This window comes from Mus musculus, chromosome 14 (genome assembly GCF_000001635.26).
Source record: "Mus musculus strain C57BL/6J chromosome 14, GRCm38.p6 C57BL/6J".
Taxonomy (NCBI): domain Eukaryota; kingdom Metazoa; phylum Chordata; class Mammalia; order Rodentia; family Muridae; genus Mus; species Mus musculus.
This window is the reverse complement of record NC_000080.6, coordinates 96,336,380-96,355,489: the sequence shown is the minus strand read 5'-3', so window position 1 is coordinate 96,355,489 and position 19,110 is coordinate 96,336,380. Positions and strand designations below refer to the sequence as shown.

The following is a 19,110-nucleotide window of genomic DNA, read 5'->3' as shown; positions in this document are numbered from 1 at the left end:
GAACTTATGAAATTCTTAGTTGTACTGGCTAATTTTGTGTGTCAACTTGACACAAGCTGGAGTTATCACAGAGAAAGGAGCTTCAGCTGGGGAAGTGCCTCCATGAGATCCAGCTGTGGGGCATTTTCTCAATTAGTGATTAAGGGGGCGGGGGGAGGCCCCTTGTGGGTGGTACCATCTCTGGGCTGGTAGTCTTGGTTCTATAAGAAAGCAGGCTGAGCAAGCCAGGGGAAGCAAACCAGTAAAGAACATCTCTCTATGGCCTCTGCATCAGCTCTTGCTTCCTGACCTGCTTGAGTTCCAGTCCTGACTTCCTTTGGTGATGAAACAGCAAAGTGGAAGTGTAAGCCGAATAAACCCTTTCCTCCCCAACTTGCTTCTTGTTCATGATGTTTTGTCCAGGAATAGAAACCCTAACACAAATTGGTACCAGCATAGTGGGGTATTCCTGTGACAACCTGACCATATTTTGGGGAGGACTGTGGAAGGACTTTGGAATGTTGGGCTAGAAGATCCATTCGGTGTTAAGAGATCTGTGGGATGTTGTGTAGGAGCTTGGAAGATAATGTTGAGAAAAGCACAGAAGATGGAGGCCTGGCTTGTGAAATTTCTGAGGGAAAGATTAAAGACTATTTTTATGGACATTGCTGTTTTGATTGTGAAGATTCTGTGTTTCTGGTTAGCTGGGGCTGAAGAATAAGCTGTGATTAACAAGATAACAGAACTACTAAAGTAAAAACTTTGCATTACTGGGACTATTGATGCTGGTTAGCTGGAGCTAAGTAATTAGCTGTGATTAAGAAGAGACCAGCATCATTGTGATGACATCTTCTGGGAAGTGTTTTCTGAGCACACAGAGGCTGTGTTCCAGATATAGACAAGTTGTTCCTTGTGCTGTGGCCAGACTTAGTAATATATAAGACCAGGTGCCATTGGTTTTGAAGGCATGAAGGGGTCACACAGTGCAGCTGAGGTTAGGCACTGTGAGAGACCATAAAAGGCCATAGGTGAAAGTGCAGCTTCATTTGCAATTGATGGCCCAGGACTGAAGGGGTCATGCAATGGAGTTGAGACTTGGCACCATGAAGAGAGCCTATGAGAGACTATTGTTTAAGCCAAGTTTCAGTGGAAGACAGCAGTGTTTTGGAGATGCCAGTACCATGAGATGACCACCAAGAACAGCAGCAGCAGTGGAGTACAGGCAGCTGGAGCCTAGAAGACAAGCCATATACTACAAAGGTTATGGCTGGAGTAGTAACAAGCCCTTGGAGGAGCTCAGAAGATCATGAGTTGGATCAGAGACATTGGACAGTTGTATACTGACTTGTGCTTTTGATTGTGACTGTGTCCTGATATTTTTCCCTCTTTAAGGAAGAAAGTATTTTAGTGAAGCCCACAGTTAAGAGACTTTTAATTGTAAGAGGACTTTGAATTTTAAAAGTTATTGGATATTTTAAAGGGACTTTTAATATGTAAAGACTCTGGGACATTTAAAGTTGTTTAGGTCTTGGGGGTGAATAAAAAACTAAGGGTTGAGGCTTAATAGTGATGTGTTTGTGTGTCAACTTGACACAGGCTGGAGTTATCACAGAGAAAGGAGCTTCAGCTGGGGAAATGCCTCCATGAGATCCAGCTGTGGGGAGTTTTCTCAGTGATTAAGACAGGAGGGCCCCTTGTGGGTGGTACCATCTCTGGGCTGGTAGTCTTGGGTTTTATCAGAAAGCAAGCTGAGCAAGCCAGGGGAAGCAAGCCACTAAAGACCATCCCTCCATGGCCTCTGCATCAGATCCTGCTTCTTGACCTGCTTGAGTACCAGTCCTGACTTCCTTTGGTGGTGAACAGCAATGTGGGAGGTGTAAGCTGAATAAACTCTTTCGTCCCCAACTTACTTCTTGGTCATGATGTTTTGTCCAGGAATAGAAATCCTGACTAAGACATTAGGCAAATCGATGTATCTAGAGGCTATCATCCTGAGTATAGTAACCCAATCAGAAAAGAACACAGATGATATGCACTCACTAATACATGGAAGATCTCATTTTTGCTGCAAGACCTTTCCTTGAATATTTCCTTGACCTTCTCCTCCTCCTCCTCCTTTTTCTCTTCTTCTTTCTCCTCCTCCTCCCTTCCTCTTCCTCCTCCTCTTCTTTTTTGAGATTATAATAATATATTGTTTCCACTGCCCTGTTCCTTCCCCCTATATAAACCCCCACTGACTCTATTTAAATTTCCTCGCTTGCTTTTTCATTATTTTTGTTACATACAGATTTGTATATATTACATATATTTCTAAATAAATATACGTGTTCGGAACAAGCAAAATAAACTTATTCTAAGTAGTATCATTTTATTTTCAGATTTCATTTAATCATAGGGAGAGATGAAAGTCAAGGTCCTAGGGAACCCGAGGACTTCCCAATAGCTGAAGAGCTTCTCTTGTAAACAGTTGTGTGGAGTCCAGACATCTCAAAGATACTCTCTTTTCTGACTGTCAGCTTCAAACAAGTTCATGTTCCCAAGCCTAGAAACACGCACTTGTCCCATTTCTCCAAAGGTTTTGTTAGTTGTCTTTTAACCAGTAAAGTTTAAAAGTGCTCTTATTTAAATTAAGGTACCTACGATATAAAAATATATACCCAATTGTTTGTTTTACTCTGATTCACTAAACAAAGCTGACCCCCCTTCTTTGGCAACTCCCTGATACTTTAACAATTATGTCCAGAGCTTTGAATTTAGTACTCTGAAGCCAGGTGCCCTGGATATGGCCCAGTCTCCAAAGACTCTCTCGTTTAACCTATGATGCCAAAATACAAAATATAAAATAACACGAAATTCAAAATACAATTTTATGCTATGGCAGCTCCCTGATACTTTAACAATGTTGTACAATCTAACTGGACACCTCCCTGTGTACTCAGAAGATAAAGCTTTATTTTTAAGGTGCTGTATCTGACATAAGTTTCCTCTGCTTCCAACACAAACTGAACATGTGTGTATATCTTTTTTTTTGCCTGAATGCATAAATATAGTATTTTTCAGAACATTAAGAGTTTTAGTCTGGGTGGGTAGGGAAGTGGGGGGGGGGTCTGGGGGAGGGAGGGTCTGGGGGACTTTTGGGATAGCATTCTAAATGTAATTGAGGAAAATACGTAATAATAAAAAATATTTTTAAAAAAAGAGTTTTAGTTACTTGGAAAATTCATTTTACTTTTCAGGAAAACTTCTTTCTATTCATCATCATTACTTAGTATTATCATGTTTCTGCATTCTTTAATAACATCTTCCTCATTACTGTGATGTGTTTTCTTGAATATAGCTCCACTCATTTTAGGATTTGTCAATGTGCATATGATCGCTTAATGGTGTGTGATAATAGATTTTTGTTATTTAGCCTTAACTGAAAATTAGTAGAATAGTTGAGTGTTAGAAGAAGTCCAAGTGTGAAACCATTTCCCTTACTATTTGTGGGATTTCAGAAACCCAGGAGCAGCTCAGCTGCTAACTATGCTTCAGGTGGTTTCATTTCGGTAGTGTTGAGAAGCTTCAGAAACATGGGTCAAATCCACCAATATTCACTCCCACACCTCAGCTGGAAAAGTACGCAAGGAAACAATGAACCTTTCTACTTAAACTTTTCTTGCCTTTTTTATTCTTTTTTTTTTTTCATTTTTCATTTTTCATTTTTCAACTTGGTGAGCCAAGTTTCTGTTTCTTTTTCTTTCTTTCTCTTTCTTTCTCTTTCTCTTTCTCTTTCTCTTTCTCTTTCTCTCTTTCTCTTTCTCTTTCTCTTTCTCTTTCTCTTTCTCTTTCTCTTTCTCTTTCTCTTTCTCTTTCTCTTTCCCTTTCCCTTTCCCTTTCCCTTTCCCTTTCCCTTTCCCTTTCCCTTTTTCCCTTTCCCTTTCCCTTTCCCTTTCCCTTTCCCTTTTTCCTTCCTTCCTTCCTTCCTTCCTTCCTTCCTTCCTTCCTTTCTTTCTTTCTTTCTTTCTTTCTTTCTTTCTTTCTTTCTTTCTTTCTTTCTTTCTTTCTTTCTTTCTTTCTTTCTTTCTTTCTTTCTTTCTTTCTTTCTTTCTTTCTTTCTTTCTTTCTTTCTTTCTTTCTTTCTTTCTTTCTTTCTTTCTTTCTTTCTTTCTTTCTTTCTTTCTTTCTTTCTTTCTTTCTTTGGTTTTTCGAGACAGGGTTTCTCTGTATAGCCCAAGTTTCTATTTCTTTCAGGCAGCTGGTTGGGTCTCAGAGACTTCTTCCCAGCTAAGCAACTCTGTGTGAAAGCTTTTCTTGTTTGCACAGGGCTAGTGAATTGGTCAGCTTCAGGGACTTCCTGAAGCTCCTCTGAATTGTTTACCTTCTCTGCTGGATGCAATGTTTCAATCTCAGAGGAAACTGTTATGCAACAGAAGAAAAAACTGCAGCCACCAAATTAAACAAAAACAAAAACAAACAAACAAAACAAAAACAAAACAAACAAAAAAAGATTAAAAATTTCTAATTCGTGATCAAAACACTGGTCATTTTCCTTAGAGCTCAGGACTCCTTTTCATACTATAAATCTTTTAGAGATAAAAGTATTCTGGCTTAAACTCTAAGTTGAAAGAAAACGTCCAAACACAGTAGATGCCTGTAGAACTGTTAAACAGATAAATAGATTACAAAAGAAAGAAGTCATGAAGGCACAGGAAAACCACAAAAGCTGGAGATGAGAATACCTGCTGAAATGTAAGACCAGCACCTGGCTAACCCTGCAGCCTCATACAAACACTTTAATCTTAATATTTTAGTATCCTCGCCTGATAGTTGGAATTAAAACTAAACAGAACAATGTATTCAGCAATGAAAACACAGTAGACACAGTACACAGAAAACAGCAGAACAAGAATAGTTAGAAAGACATTCCAGTAGATAGACAGGGCCTCAAGTGGAGGGACCAGATTATCAACCCATAGTCAAAATTTCTGACCTGGAATTGTTCCTGTCTAAAAGAACTGCAGGGACAGAAAAGGAGAAGAGACTGAATGAAAGGCAGTCATCAAATGACCTGCCCGATTTGGCATCCATCTCATGGTGGGGAAAAGAAAATAAGCTATTAGAATTTCTTAAGCTTGGAAAATAGAGAAGAAGAAGAGGAATAAGTGACTGTGACAGACTAATGAGAAAGATTGCTCATGCTCAATAGGTGAGCAACACATCAATTTCTTGAGTTAGGGAATTTACTAATTTTATTGCCAGTTAAGAAATTTTAGTAAAAAGGGGATTGTTTTATAAGTGTGGAAACTTCTCTGACATCGATTCATTGATTTGTGTCTCTCTTTCTTTCTTTGTTTCTTTCTTTGTTTCTTTCTTTGTTTCTTTGTTTCTTTGTTTGTTTGTTTGTTTGTTTCTCTCTCTCTCTCTCTCTCTCTCTCTTTCTTTCTTTCTCTTGGTCAACTATTATGAAGTAGATATTTGAGCCTCTTAATTAATTCTCCATGAACCTTTATTACTCTTCATATTTCTGTTCCTTTATGCCACTGTCTTTCAAAAGTATTTACTTATTGTTATCATTGTCATATTCAGCTGTTATTTTAGTGTTTGTGCTTTTTGGGAATCGTGAGATCATTTCAATTGTTATTCCTTTGTTTCATTGAGGGCCTTATCTGTTTCTTTTTCTTATAAAATTATCTCATGCTACGATATCTAGTGTGGGGTTAATTTCACTTCACCAATAGTGAATTTATGCTCAGACTGTCCAGGGTGTTGGTCACCTTCCTCCACTCTAGGTTTCCTGGTGAGCTTTTGAGTTTTGACACTTGGATCCTTTGGGAGTGAGAATTACTTTTGTCTCTTTTAAGTCATGCACTTTTGGAGTTCTTTTATCTCCTACACACCAAGCCCAGGATCCTATTTATAGGAAGCACAGTAACTTCAGAGGTAATGTGTTTCCTGGTTCAATTCTGTCACAGGATGTTTTTGTCAACTTTGTCCTTTAGGGCCATAGTGATCTATAGCATATCTTCAAAAAGGAAATTTAGAATCCTTTGCATTCTTTTATTCTGATTATTAGATTTTTGCAATCTAAGTACAATATTTATCATATAAATATTTTACAATATTTATATTTTACAATATTTAGACACTCATTTATCAGGTATATGATTTGTAGGTATCTTCCTAATAGAAGGCTCAGCTCTTGGTTTCTCAGAGAGTGTCTGTTGAAATAAATTTCATGTACTCAAATTTCTCCAGTTCTTATATGATTATACTTTGATATTTACCTAACATATTTCACTGACTTAAGGTCACAAGGATTTTCTCTTATTTTTAAAGATGGTTTATAATCAGGGTTTAACTTTTATGCCTGTAATCTTTCTTGAGTAAATTTTATATATTATAAGGTTTATAAAGTGCATTACATGGTTTGTTCATGACTGTTTGACTTGTTCAGTCTTCCTTTCAACTAACTTTTTCCCCACTGCTTTCTATGTAATTTTATATGACTTTGTATGTTCTTATTTACAGATATTTTGTTCATTTCCATTGTTCTGTTTGTGTTTGTTAGGAGCAATCTTATTCAGTTTAATTACACTTGCTTTGTAGTAAGTCTATAAGTGGTTTTCATTTGTTTGTTGTTTAATTTTTGGATTGCCTGGGTTCATTACATACTCATAACAATAATAGATTTACATTTTACATTTTACTAAAATGTTTCTAGAATGTTGAATATAATTAGAATGGATATTAATATAAATTTGGGAAGAATGAAACACTAACACATTTGTTTTTTTAAGCTCAAAACTCAAACTTTAATGGTCAGGATATTACAGGTAGAAATTGCCAAAGCTTATATCTGAATACAGTGGCTCACAAGATAACAACAGATCTTGCTTATTGAACTTCCAATAAATGCGGATAATTTATCATGACAATAAGACTATAAAGCACAGTGAGAAAGAGACAAAGACCCATGAGATAAGCTCAGAGACCATGAGCTCTCATCCAGTTCAAGCCTGAGGGACTCAGTATTGTCATTCATGATAAAATATGTACAGTCTTACTAGACAGGGAGGCTCATTACTGACTCAGTAACTAGTAATTTTGTACCAGAAGCTGGTCACCTAGGCAACCTCTGATGACAATGTACAAATGTTTCAGACATGCAGAAGGAAATGTGTATTCTTTCTATGTGTGAAAGTTCAGTAGTTTCTATCCTTCTGAGCCAAAGTTCTCAGACTGCAGCCAAGAATAATTCTGGAAAGTACTTCTTCTCACAAATAGCAAGCCAAGCCTGCTGTACTGATTGTTTGTGTAAAAAATTTAATGGGAGAATGTACAATTAAAGATATTTATCTCTTTGCTATTTCAAATCAAAGAATCAGAGTTATACTATTAAACACATACTATCAATATTTATCTGATTTGAACATCTTTGTTTAGAAAATATGTTTCCACTTTTTTAAACATTTTTTCTTTTTTTAAAAATTTTTTATTAGATATTTTCTTTTTTTACATTTCAAATGTTATCCCCTTTCTTAGTTTCCCCTCCTAAAATCCCCTATCCCCTCCCCCTCCCCCTGCTCCCCAACCCACCCATTCCCATTCCTGGCCCTGGCATTCCCATATACTGGGGCATAGAACCTTCACAAGACCTAGGGCCTCTCCTCCCATTGATGATCGACTAGGCCATCCTCTGCTACATATGCAGTTAGAGCCACAAGTTCTACCATGAGTTTTCTTTGATTGGTGATTTAGTCTCAAGGAGTTCTGAGGGTACTGGTTAGTTCATATCTACTTTTTGATCAATTTATTAAATAATTTAGAAAATATTTCCCCAAAGATATTATTTAATGGCAGTATTTTTTAGACTTGTATGTAACTATAAATTTGACCCAGAGTTAATTATTAGACTCGATTATAAATACGTTATTATAGATTTCAAGATGTCCTTACGATTTTCTCTATTGTAAAATTAGTTTTATAAATATAGGTATATATTTTATGAATTGTTATATGTGCATATTCAAATATTTATTTTATTATATTTGTTATTTAATAACATTTATTTAAGATAGTTATTACAGTGTGCACCACACTCTCCAGGTTTTGATTCATAGTAGAGGTCTGTTTTGTATTTTACATACCCCATCTATGTGGGTTCACTTATAACTTATAACAGCTAGGAGAAGAGGGCATGTATCAGTGAAGGGCAGGTAAAGTGTGTTAGATGTTTTAATATATAATCTTCCCAGTAGTTGACAGCCCAATAACAAGAACTTCAAATATCTTCCATATATTAGGTGAAATATCATCAATCCTTAGGAAAAAAATATTGAAAATACCCTCTTAAAGAATGTTAATTGTTTATGTGCTGTTGCACATATTAATCCAAAGTAACTATGTTTGCCTTCATAAGACTGTACTTTATCAGGGCAGTCTAACATTCCAAGTGAGGAAAAGACTCAACTAGTTATTACATTAGCCATGTGAGAAATGCTAAAGGAAACAAGTAACATATGTTTTTGTTTGTTTTTTGTTTTGTTTTTGGTTGTACTTTAGGTTGCTTGGAATTAAAAGAAGACACTATTGAAAACCTTCTTGCAGCTGCTTGCCTTCTCCAGCTCCCTCAAGTGGTCGAAGTGTGTTGTCACTTCCTCATGAAACTTCTGCATCCATCCAACTGTTTAGGAATAAGGGCATTTGCTGATGCTCAAGGATGCATTGAATTAATGAAGGTGGCACACAGCTACACCATGGTAAGGAGATTTAATATTTAAATAGTGCAGTGCATTATAATATCAAATGAGACAGGAGCTGTTTTGATGGCTTTCAATATTTTTTATGATTAAAATGTATCATATGATTAGTATATTTCTATTTTTGTCTATTATAACATAATATTTTATAACCTTAAGGTAAATAATAATTTGGTCTTATGTTAATTTTGTGAAATTATTTTTATAGACAATATTCACATATGGGTGTTGACTATGTAGAATTCTAAATGTTGATAAACCAGTGTTTTCGTTCAAAAAAAAATCTATCATGGAAGTTTAGATATGGGACAGCTCAGCCTTTCAGCTGTAATGGGTAGTGTACAATGTGGGTCCCTGCTTCAGTCTTTCTTTTTTTTTTTCCATTTTTTATTAGGTATTTAGCTCATTTACATTTCCAATGCTATACCAAAAGTCCCCCATACCCACCCACCCCCACTCCCCTACCCACCCACTCCCCCTTTTTGGCCCTGGCGTTCCCCTGTACTGGGGCATACAAAGTTTGCATGTCCAATGGGCCTCTCTTTCCAGTGATGGCCGACTAGGCCATCTTTTGATACATATGCAGCTAGAGTCAAGAGCTCCGGGGTGTGTCTGGGTACTGCCAATCCACCCGTTCAGAAAGGAGGCAGAGTCTGAAGTCCCATTCAGGGTATCAGAGCATTGCTGTTCATCAGAACAGAAAGGTGAAAGATTGGTCTGAGCTAAAAAAAAAAAGGCTGCTCTAGGTGTATGTGGGCACCTCCAATTTACTGCCTAGAGAGGAAGTCAAGAACAGCAGGGGGCAGGACATCCCCATCTCCCTTCATTGCCTGAGACTGCCATTGCATGCTAGACCTGTAGGGGAGAGTAAGGCCCCAGATGAACAAGATCCAATCCAATTGGGAACTAGTGCTGAGTGCTTTGTTTGTGGGAGAAGAGAAGCCCTTCTTCTGTAGTCTTATTTATACAAAGGCGAAATTTCCCATTGGCCATCTCTAATAAAGCAGCGATCTGAGATGACCTTAGCTTGTTCATCTTTCTTATTCGTTCTCAATGAAAGTGCACACTTTATTAGGGAAGATCCAGGGATTATAAAGTTTGGGGAAAGGGCATGAGAATGTCCAGGAAGGGATGGTCTTGAGCTGAAGGCTAGGGTTAGTGAGACGTTTTGTTAGCATGGAGAGGCATTCTAGTTGCTGCCTTATGTTACTACCTACTTGAGGTCCTCTCAGTTGGGCATTGGGCGTAATTTTTCAGAGCAGGCAAGAAGAAGGCAGCTCCACTCCTGCTGTGTCACATCTCAGAGATACAGAGTTTGAGCACACCCACCTCACCAGTTCTTATTGCCTGTCTGCTATACAAATATTGTATATCAGTAATTTTTTTTCAAGGCAAATATTTCAAAATAGACAACACTTTGCATGTATTTTATAAAGTTAACTTTCAAAAATGTTTTCATAATTCCAAAGTATAAATGGCATGCATAGCAATCAACAAATACTCTTGAAATAGTTAAAAAAATTCGGTTGGTTTGCCATAATTTTCATTCTATAGTGATCCTTTCATCAGAATTGTAAAGATTGTAAAAGTCCCTTTAATTGTATACTTTATGTTTATGTTTTTAACTTGTAAAATCTCTGTTAATTTTATTTATATTGTTGTTTGGTCTGCCTGTGTGTACTTCTGTGCACCGTCTGCTTCCATAGTGTGGACAAAGGTCAAGATGGCACAAGGTAGCCTGGAACTATAATTACAGATGATTGTGGGCTTCAATAAGTTTGCTAAAACTGAACCTGGGTCACTGTTTCAGTTTTACGCAAATCTACTCTATAAAGTATTATGTGAGTCTGCTGTATACTTCCCAACAGGTGTATGTGCACAGTTCTTGCTGCCACCCCAATGATCTAGATTCCAGAGAGACACACATACACAGCTTTATATTTTAAATACCTTAAACAGCTCAATGGCTGGGCCACTCCCTAACTCCATGTGGCTAACACACAGTCATCTCTGATATACCTGAGTTAATACTTACCAAATCTACACTTTATAATTATTGTCCTGGACCCTGTTGGGAAACCTTCCTGGGGCCACTTTCTCCCTGAACCTACATGTCAGCTGTCTCACTCTCCTGAACCTTTCTGGAGTGGTCCTTCCCTATGCCCTTGTCATGACAGAATCCCCTGTTTGTCTTTCCTCAATCCCTTCCCAGGAGTCCCAAAAGCCCTACCTCCTCTCTTTGCTCAGTCATTGACTTTATTTACCAGTCAAAAACCAACTGGGACAGGTTTCCTTTAGCTCCATGTGCAGGATACTGCAAACAGGCTTTTAGGTAACATAATTAGCATGAGAACACAGGCTTCTACAGGTCACCTTCAAAAATAGCAGTGTTGGGACTAGAGAGATGGCTTAGCAGTCAAGAGCACCAGCTGCCCTCCCAGAGGATCACGGTTTAATTCTCTATCATGGCAGCTCACACCTGTATTAATTCCAGTTCCAGAGATCTGACACCTTCACGCTGACATATCTGCAGCCAAAATACCAATGAACATGGAAAATAAAATAATTTAAAAAAAGAATAACAATGTTCTTAACCACTGAGCCATCTCTAAAGCCATTAGTTGCACACTTTAAATGTGAATCTTTGATGTTGATAGATTTTTTCATATTACTTCCAGTAAAGAAAGTACAAATTCATACAAAACTCAATAATTATTGAAGATCAGTTGCTAGATATAATTATTGTAATGTCATACTCATACACACATAAAGAACTTACTCTATATTAGTAATATATTTTTATATAAGTAACTTTGATGGTAATTATTAACATAAATACATAAGATGTTATAGAATATTTCATTAGAAACTCAAGGTAAAATTGCCCATAGTAAGCAAAAGTAAAAAAAAAATCCTTTTTTTATTTGAAAACTAAAACAGAAAACTCATTTTTAAGTCACAAATATAATCAATATTTAAAAGTATTCTCATCATTAATCTTATATTTTCAGTTATCTTCTAACCTTTATTTTTAAGCAGATTGAAAGTTCCATAAAATTCAGAGACAAAAGCAGAAACATAGTTTGTTATTCTGTTATTGAAGTCTTTGGAAATATTCCACAACAGGACACAGCACTATTTCTGAAATGATATTAAGCCATTCAAAGTCAGTGTAAACAAGTACTTTATCAACCAAAATATCAAGGTCCAACGGCTGTCATTTAATTGGGCACATTTCATTACAATTTACAGCCCCTAGCTTAGCAGAGCCAAGTAACAATATGCTGCCGTATCAAGAGGGATAATGGTCCCTTCTGGTCTGGTTGGAAATTATTAATTCAGTATTAAAAAATGTTTCCTTTGCAGCTGCTTGGACTATACCTAATTTATTTGATAAAGTAACACTATCTTTACAGTCTTAAAGTATATATTATTTATGAAAGCATACATAAAACAATGAAAGAGTTCTTGTTATGATACTGTATGCTCTGATGCCTCTATGCAAATTTATCATCGTGATGTTGAATAAAATATGTGTAAGGCTATGTCTACTGAAATTTAAATTATGTCCAAAATTACAGAACTATGAAACTACAGTATCTTCCAGTTCTTCATGGTTAATATTTAAGAAAAAAAGTTTAGCTTCAGAAGATATCATGTATATTTTAAGATGAATTTAACGATTATAAATTATTTTGTTGATATATATGGGGCTGGAGAGATGGTTCAGTAGTTCAGAGTGATTACTCACTGCTGAGGTCTCTTCTTTTTTTATTTCCAATTTTTTATTATGTATTTACTTCATTTACATTTTAAATGCTATCTCAAAAGTCCCCTATACTTTATCCCCCCCAACCTTACCCACCCACTCCCACTTCTTGCCCCTGGTGTTTCCCCTGTAATGGGGCATATATAGTGTGCAAGACCAAGGGGCCTATCTTCCCAATGATGGCCTACTAGGCCATCTTCTGCTATATATGCAGCTAGAGACATGAGCTCTGTGGGTACTGGTTTAGTTCATGTTGTTGTTCCACCTATAGGGGTGCAGACCCCTTCAGCTCCTTGGGTACTTTCTCTAGCTCCTCCACTGGGGGCCCTGTGTTCCACCCAATAGCTGAGTGTGAGCATCCATTTCTGTGTTTGCCAGACGCTGGCATAGCCTCAAAAGAGACAGCTATATCTGGGTCCTTTCAGCAAAATCTTGCTGGCATATGCAATAGTGTCTGTGTTTGGTGGCTGATTATGAGATGGACCCCCCTGGGTGGGGCAGTCTCTGGATGTTCCATCCTTTAATCTCAGCTCCAATCTTTGTCTCTGTAATTCCTTCCATGGGTGTTTTGTTCACAATTCTAAGAAGGGGCCAAGTGTCCACACTTTGGTCTTCGTTCTTCTTGAGTTTCATGTGTTTTGCAAATTGTATCTGGGTGTTCTAAGTTTCTGGGCTAATATCCACTTATCAGTGAGGGCATATCATGTGAGTTCTTTTGTGACTGGGTTACCTCATTCAGCATGAGGAATGAAAGCCAATTCCCAGATCCCACAGCAGTCAGCTCACAATTACCTGGAACTCCAGCTCCAGGGTAATCAATATCTGTGGCCTCCATGGGCATCTGTGTTCACTTGTACAAACCCACAAACTGACCGCACACATACACATAATGAAAATGAAGCTTAAAAAAATCCAGAGAGAGAGAGAAAGAAAGAAAGAGAGAGAGAGAGAGAGAGAGAGAGAGAGAGAGAGAGAGAGAGAGAGAGAGAGAGAGAAAGAGAAATTACTACCCATTTGTCCTTTGTAGTCTTTCTTCTTTTGGATTTAACAACTGAAAATTAGTGGTTTGCATTTATGTTACAATTTCTCATCAAAACTTTGCCTCTTGTCCCTGCCTAATCAGGAATATATTATTAGCCAATCTATATCATCTAAGCTTTGAATGAAAGCATATTTATTTTTTATGTATACTTTAAAAAAATGAAATCAGTAACTTTAAATAGTCATCTTTCTACTATGTCTATAATGTCATTAATGTAGGCTCCCTCAAAATTTTGTTTAAATTGTTAACATCTGGGTAGTCTAGTTTTATTTACTTCCTAAGAACTTGGCTTTGCACAAACTAGACCTTAATATTTTTTAGTTTGTTTGTCTATTGCAATTGTGTGACCCAGGTGAGTATTTCATGTGTGAAACAGTAGAAAATTTTGACTTAAAGCCCAATATTAGGCAGCAGTGTGAAACAAATTCTCCAATACTAAATTAATCTTTGATTTATACATGTAGAGACAGCACTAAAATCACTGAGGGAAAGTCACTGTATACTTTATTGTCTTTCGTTATTAAACTTTATGTTATTATGAATGCTCCATTTCAAAAACAGTAAAGTGTAACTTAACAAGATCATGTGGATCACAAAAGGGAAAATATTTTACATAATTTGAAGATGCATTGAAAACTAAAATATAAACAAACAATATTATTTATCTACATTGAGTGAAAATAGCTGGTTTTGTGTAATTGATGTTAAGAAGTTTTATTAAAAGCAGTAGGATTTGCATTTGTCATTATTCATTTTAATTTTAGAAGCAAGGTAAATTTTCAGGATGATATTTTCTAGTTCCATCCATTGACTGCAAAATTCATGATGCCCTTATTTATAACAGCTGAATAGTATTCCATTGTGTAAATGAGCCACATTTTCTATATCCATTCTTCAGTTGAGGGACATCTGAGTTGTTTCCAGCTTCTGGCTATTACAAATAAGTTTGCTATGAACATAGTGGAGCATGTTTCCTTGTTATATGTTGGAGCTTCTTTTAGGTATGGGTATAGCTGGGTCTTCAGATAGAAGTATTACCAGTTTGGTATCACATCAGCAATGGAAGAGTGTTCCTTTCTCTGCATCCTTGCCAGAACCTGCTGTTACTTGAGTTTTTGTTTTTAGTCATGCTAATTGGTATAAGGTGGAATCTCAGGGTCCTGTTGACTTGCATTTCCCTGATAATTAAGGATGTTGACCATTTCTTTAAGTGTTTCTCAAGCATTCAAGAATCCTCAGTTGAGGATTCTTTGTTTAGCTCTGTAGGCCATTTTTAATAGGTTTATTTGATTTTCTGCAGTCTAACTTCTTGAGTTCTTTGTATAGTTTAGATATTAGCCCTCTATTGAATGTAGGGTTAGTGAAGATCTTTCCCCAATCTATGGGTTCATGTTGTGTTTATTGACAGTATTTTTTTCCTTTTGCTTTACAGAAATTTTCAGTTTCATGAGGTCCTATTTGTCAATTGTTAATCTTAGAGTCTGAGCATTGGTGATCTGTTCAAGAAATTTACCCCTGTGCCATTTCGTTCAAATATGAAAACATTCGCATTTTTCTACATGCAGACCAGCAGTTAGACCAACACCATTTGTTGAAGGTGCTTTCTTTTTTTCCACTCTATTGTTTTATTGTTTTGACTTTTTTTTTTTGTCAAAGATCAAGAGTTCATAGGTGTGTGGTTTTATTTCTGGGTCTTTAATTCTATTCCATTGATTTACCTGCCTGTATCTATACCAATACCAGACAGTTTTTGTCACTATTGATCTGTAGTGCATTTTGAGATCAGGGACAGTGATTCCCCTCAGTTCTTTTATTACTTAGAATTGTTTTTGCTTATCTGGGTTTTTTGTTATTCCACCTGAAGGGGAGAACTGCTATTTCAAAGTCTATAAAAAAGATGTGTTGGAATGTTGATGGGAATTGCATTAAATCTGTAGATTGCTTAGGAAAGATGGCCAATTTTGCTATGTTAATCCTACCAATCCATGAGCAGCTTCTTTTCTCCTTCTTTTTTTCTAATTAGATATTTTCTATATTTACATTTCAAATGTTATCGTATTTCTTGGTTTCCCCTCTGAAAACCAACCCTATCCCATCTCCCCCCCCGCCCCCCTGCTCACCAACCCACCCACTTCTGCTTCCCTATGCTGGCATTACCCTACACTGGGGCATCGAGCCTTCACAGGACCAAGGGTCTCTCCTCCTATTGATGACCTACAAGACCATCCTCTGTTACCAATGCAGCTGGAGCCATGGGTCTCTCCATGTGTACTCTTTGGTTGGTGGTTTAGTCCCTGGGAGCTCTGGGGGTACTGGTTATTGTTGTTACTTCTATGGGGCAGCAAACCCCTTCAGCTCCTTTGGTTCTTTTTCTAGCTCCTCCATTGGGGACCCTGTGCTCAGTCCAAAGGTTAGCTGCTAGCACCTTCTAAGGTATTCGATTTCTTTCTTCAGAGAGTTGAAGTACTTGTCATATAGACCTTTCACTTGCATGGTTAGAATTACACAAAGAATTCTATATAATCTGTGACTATTATGGAGTGTTGTTTTCTTAATTAGCTTCTTAGCCACTTAATCCTTTGTTTAAAGGAAGCCTACTGATTTTATTGAGTTAATTTTGTATTCAACCACTTTGCTGAAGTTGTTTATTAGCTGCAATAATTTTCAGGTAGAATTTTTGGGGTTTTATGTATATGACCATATCTTTCTCAAATATTAATACCATCACTTCTTCCTATCCAATTTGCATCACTTTGACCTTCTTTTGCTTTGTAATTGCTCTAGCTAGAACTTTGAATACTAGATTTAATAAATGGGGTAGAATGGACATCTTTGTCTTGTACCTGATTTTAATGGGATTGCTTCAAGTTTCTCTACATTTAATTGGATGTTAGTTGTAGCTTTTTTTGTATTGCTTTTATTATGTTTAGGAATGTACCTTGAACTCCTGATATCTCTAATACATTTAACATGAAGGGGTATTGTCCTTTTCAAAGGTTTTTTCAGCATATGGTGAGACGATCATGTGGTTGGTGATCTTCTTTGAGTTTGGTTATATAATGTATTACATTCATGGATATTTACATATTGAACCATCTCTGCATCCATGGGATGAAGCATACTTGATAGTGGTGAATGACAGTTTTGATATGTTCCTGGAATTGTCTTTCAATATTTTTATTGAATGTTTTTGCATTGATATTTGTGGGTTAAAAGTGGGTGACCCGCATCCAGCCCAGAGCTCAGGCCACTGGGTAAGGTGGGACATGGGATGTTTGAGATGCTCATCCCACACCACTGCCCCCTCTGCTGGGCAGATGTTGGGCTGAAAGATGCTCCAGTACCCTGCTCCTGGGGTGGGGAAGTACAGTCTGAGTCCCACTAGACTGCCTGAGTAGGGATCAGTCTTGGGCATCACAGATGCTGCTGGGTGCTGCAGAAGAGCTGGCTCTGGGGTCCCTGGGCCTGCAAAAAGGCCTAGGACAACAGGTTCTCAAATTCTCGGGCATCACAGATACTGCTGGATACATTATGATTCATGTAAGCCATGTATTATGACAATTGTAAAGTGGGTAAGTTGTGGCTTAGGACGTCAAATAATTTACTAGAGATTGATTGTTAAATTTTAATGGAATAGAGTATAAATGTAGTACATATTGTATTATACAAAATTCCTATTTCACCAGTATGGTAACTGTTGTATGGTGGTTACAATTTACCTACAGTGTCATTAGATGGCTGATACCCAAGAAGCAAAGAATGAATTTTTTCAGACAAATCAGTGTTAAATTCTGCAGACATAGGAGCAACTGAATAACTGAGAGACGCCTTGTTACTCAGTTAAGTCTATTTTTTGTTTCCTTCTAAAAATCTCATTGTCATTTCTCTGTTATATGGTTACTTTCTTCTCAGGGTGACTAGCCTGACCTTTGGGATGTCACTAGATTCAGGCTGAAAGCAGAAACAGTGCAAACATGACTAATGAGAAACTACTTTGTTCATCAGAGACTTTGAAAGGCAGAAGGGTAATAACTGGAGCATGAAGCCATTGGAATCTGTCAAGCATCTCTGCTCTTCAGTCTAGTAGCATTAAAGATACTTATTGCTCTCTTGCCTCTGTTGGACATTAGCAGAGCGTCTGGGCAGAGAATCAACTTTATTAATGTTGTTTCTGTTCATCGTATCCAAATACATGACACTGCTCACAGTTACTGGCTTAAAAACACACTTTTTTCCTTTTTCCATAATTCTGATAATAAATCCTGAATTAGAGTTTATTTTGGAGAATGAATGGAATTTACCTTTGAATTTCTTCCTTTCTCAAGTTACCAAAGTAAAATACTTCATTTGCATTTTTAGAACCCTATACAGTGTAGTATATTAATACCAAATTATTTTTATAATCTCCCTATTATTCAATAGTCAGCATTGTCAAATTTTAGTATTTCATGTGCATATATGCACAAGTATAAGTTAGAATTTAAAGTTAAATATGAATAAAATTAGAATTTTATTTTCTCTTTGTAATCAGTCTTTCAAGATCAGTTTATTGAGCAATTTGGAGGGTTTTTGCTACTGATATCTTTAATAACCTTCCTATCTCTCCCATGTTTTTCTCTGTGATATTTATGGATTGTTTTGTCTGTAATTTACAATTTGCAAAACACATGAAACTCAAGAAGAACGACGACCAAAGTGTGGACACTTTGCCCCTTCTTAGAATTGGGAACAGAACATCCATGAGAGGATTTACAGAGACAAAGTTTGGAGCTGAGATTAAAGGATGGAACATCCAGAGACTTCCATATCCAGGGATCCATCCCATAATCAGCGTCCAAACGCTGACACCATTGCATACACTAGCAAGATTGTGCAGATAGGACCCTGATATAGCTGTCTCTAGTGAGACTATGCCGGGGCCTAGCAAACACATAAGTGGATGCTCACAGTCAGCTATTGGATGGATCAGAGGACCCCCAATGGAGGAGCTAGAGAAAATACCCAAGGAGCTAAAGGGATCTGCAACCCTTTAATGTGGAACAACATTATGAACTAACCAGTAACCTGAAGCTCTTGACTCTAGCTGCATATGTATCAAAAGATGGCCTAGTCAGCCATCACTGGAAAGAGAGGCCCATTAGATTTGTAAACTTTATATGCCCCAGTACAGGGGAACGCCAGGGCCAAAAAAGGGGAGTGGGGGGGTAAGGGGAGTGGGAGGGTATGGGGGACTTTTGGGATAGCATTGGGGATGCAAATGAGGAAAATACCTAATTAAAAAAATTAGAATGGCAATTTTAAAAAAAAAGTATCATTTCTGGAGTTACAATAATGACAAATCCATAACCAGCCATGTTATATATTAGAGCCCAGGGCTTGCTAGATCTTTTAGACTGGCAATGTATTAGTTGCTGTTGTGTTGCTGAGAGGTTTATATCAGCTTATGGCCTCAGAACTTCACCATGTCATGAAGAAGACATGGTGGAGTGGGAGAATGTAGTGAAGGATTCTCAATTTTTCAGAATCTAAGAAACGAAGAGTATAATCAGCACCTGGGGCAAGGCCAGGTATGACTATCA

General features: G+C 37.2%; 1 protein-coding gene across 1 annotated transcript in view; it reads left to right on the top strand.

Annotated features, from left to right (window-relative positions):
• Window positions 1-19,110, top strand: part of Klhl1 (kelch-like 1) — a 413,770-nt gene that overhangs the window by 163,545 nt on the left and 231,115 nt on the right. Inside the window, exon 4 of the mRNA NM_053105.2 lies at window positions 8,524-8,720. Coding sequence (NP_444335.2) covers window positions 8,524-8,720 — 197 coding nt within the window. The remainder of the gene's footprint in view (window positions 1-8,523; window positions 8,721-19,110) is intronic.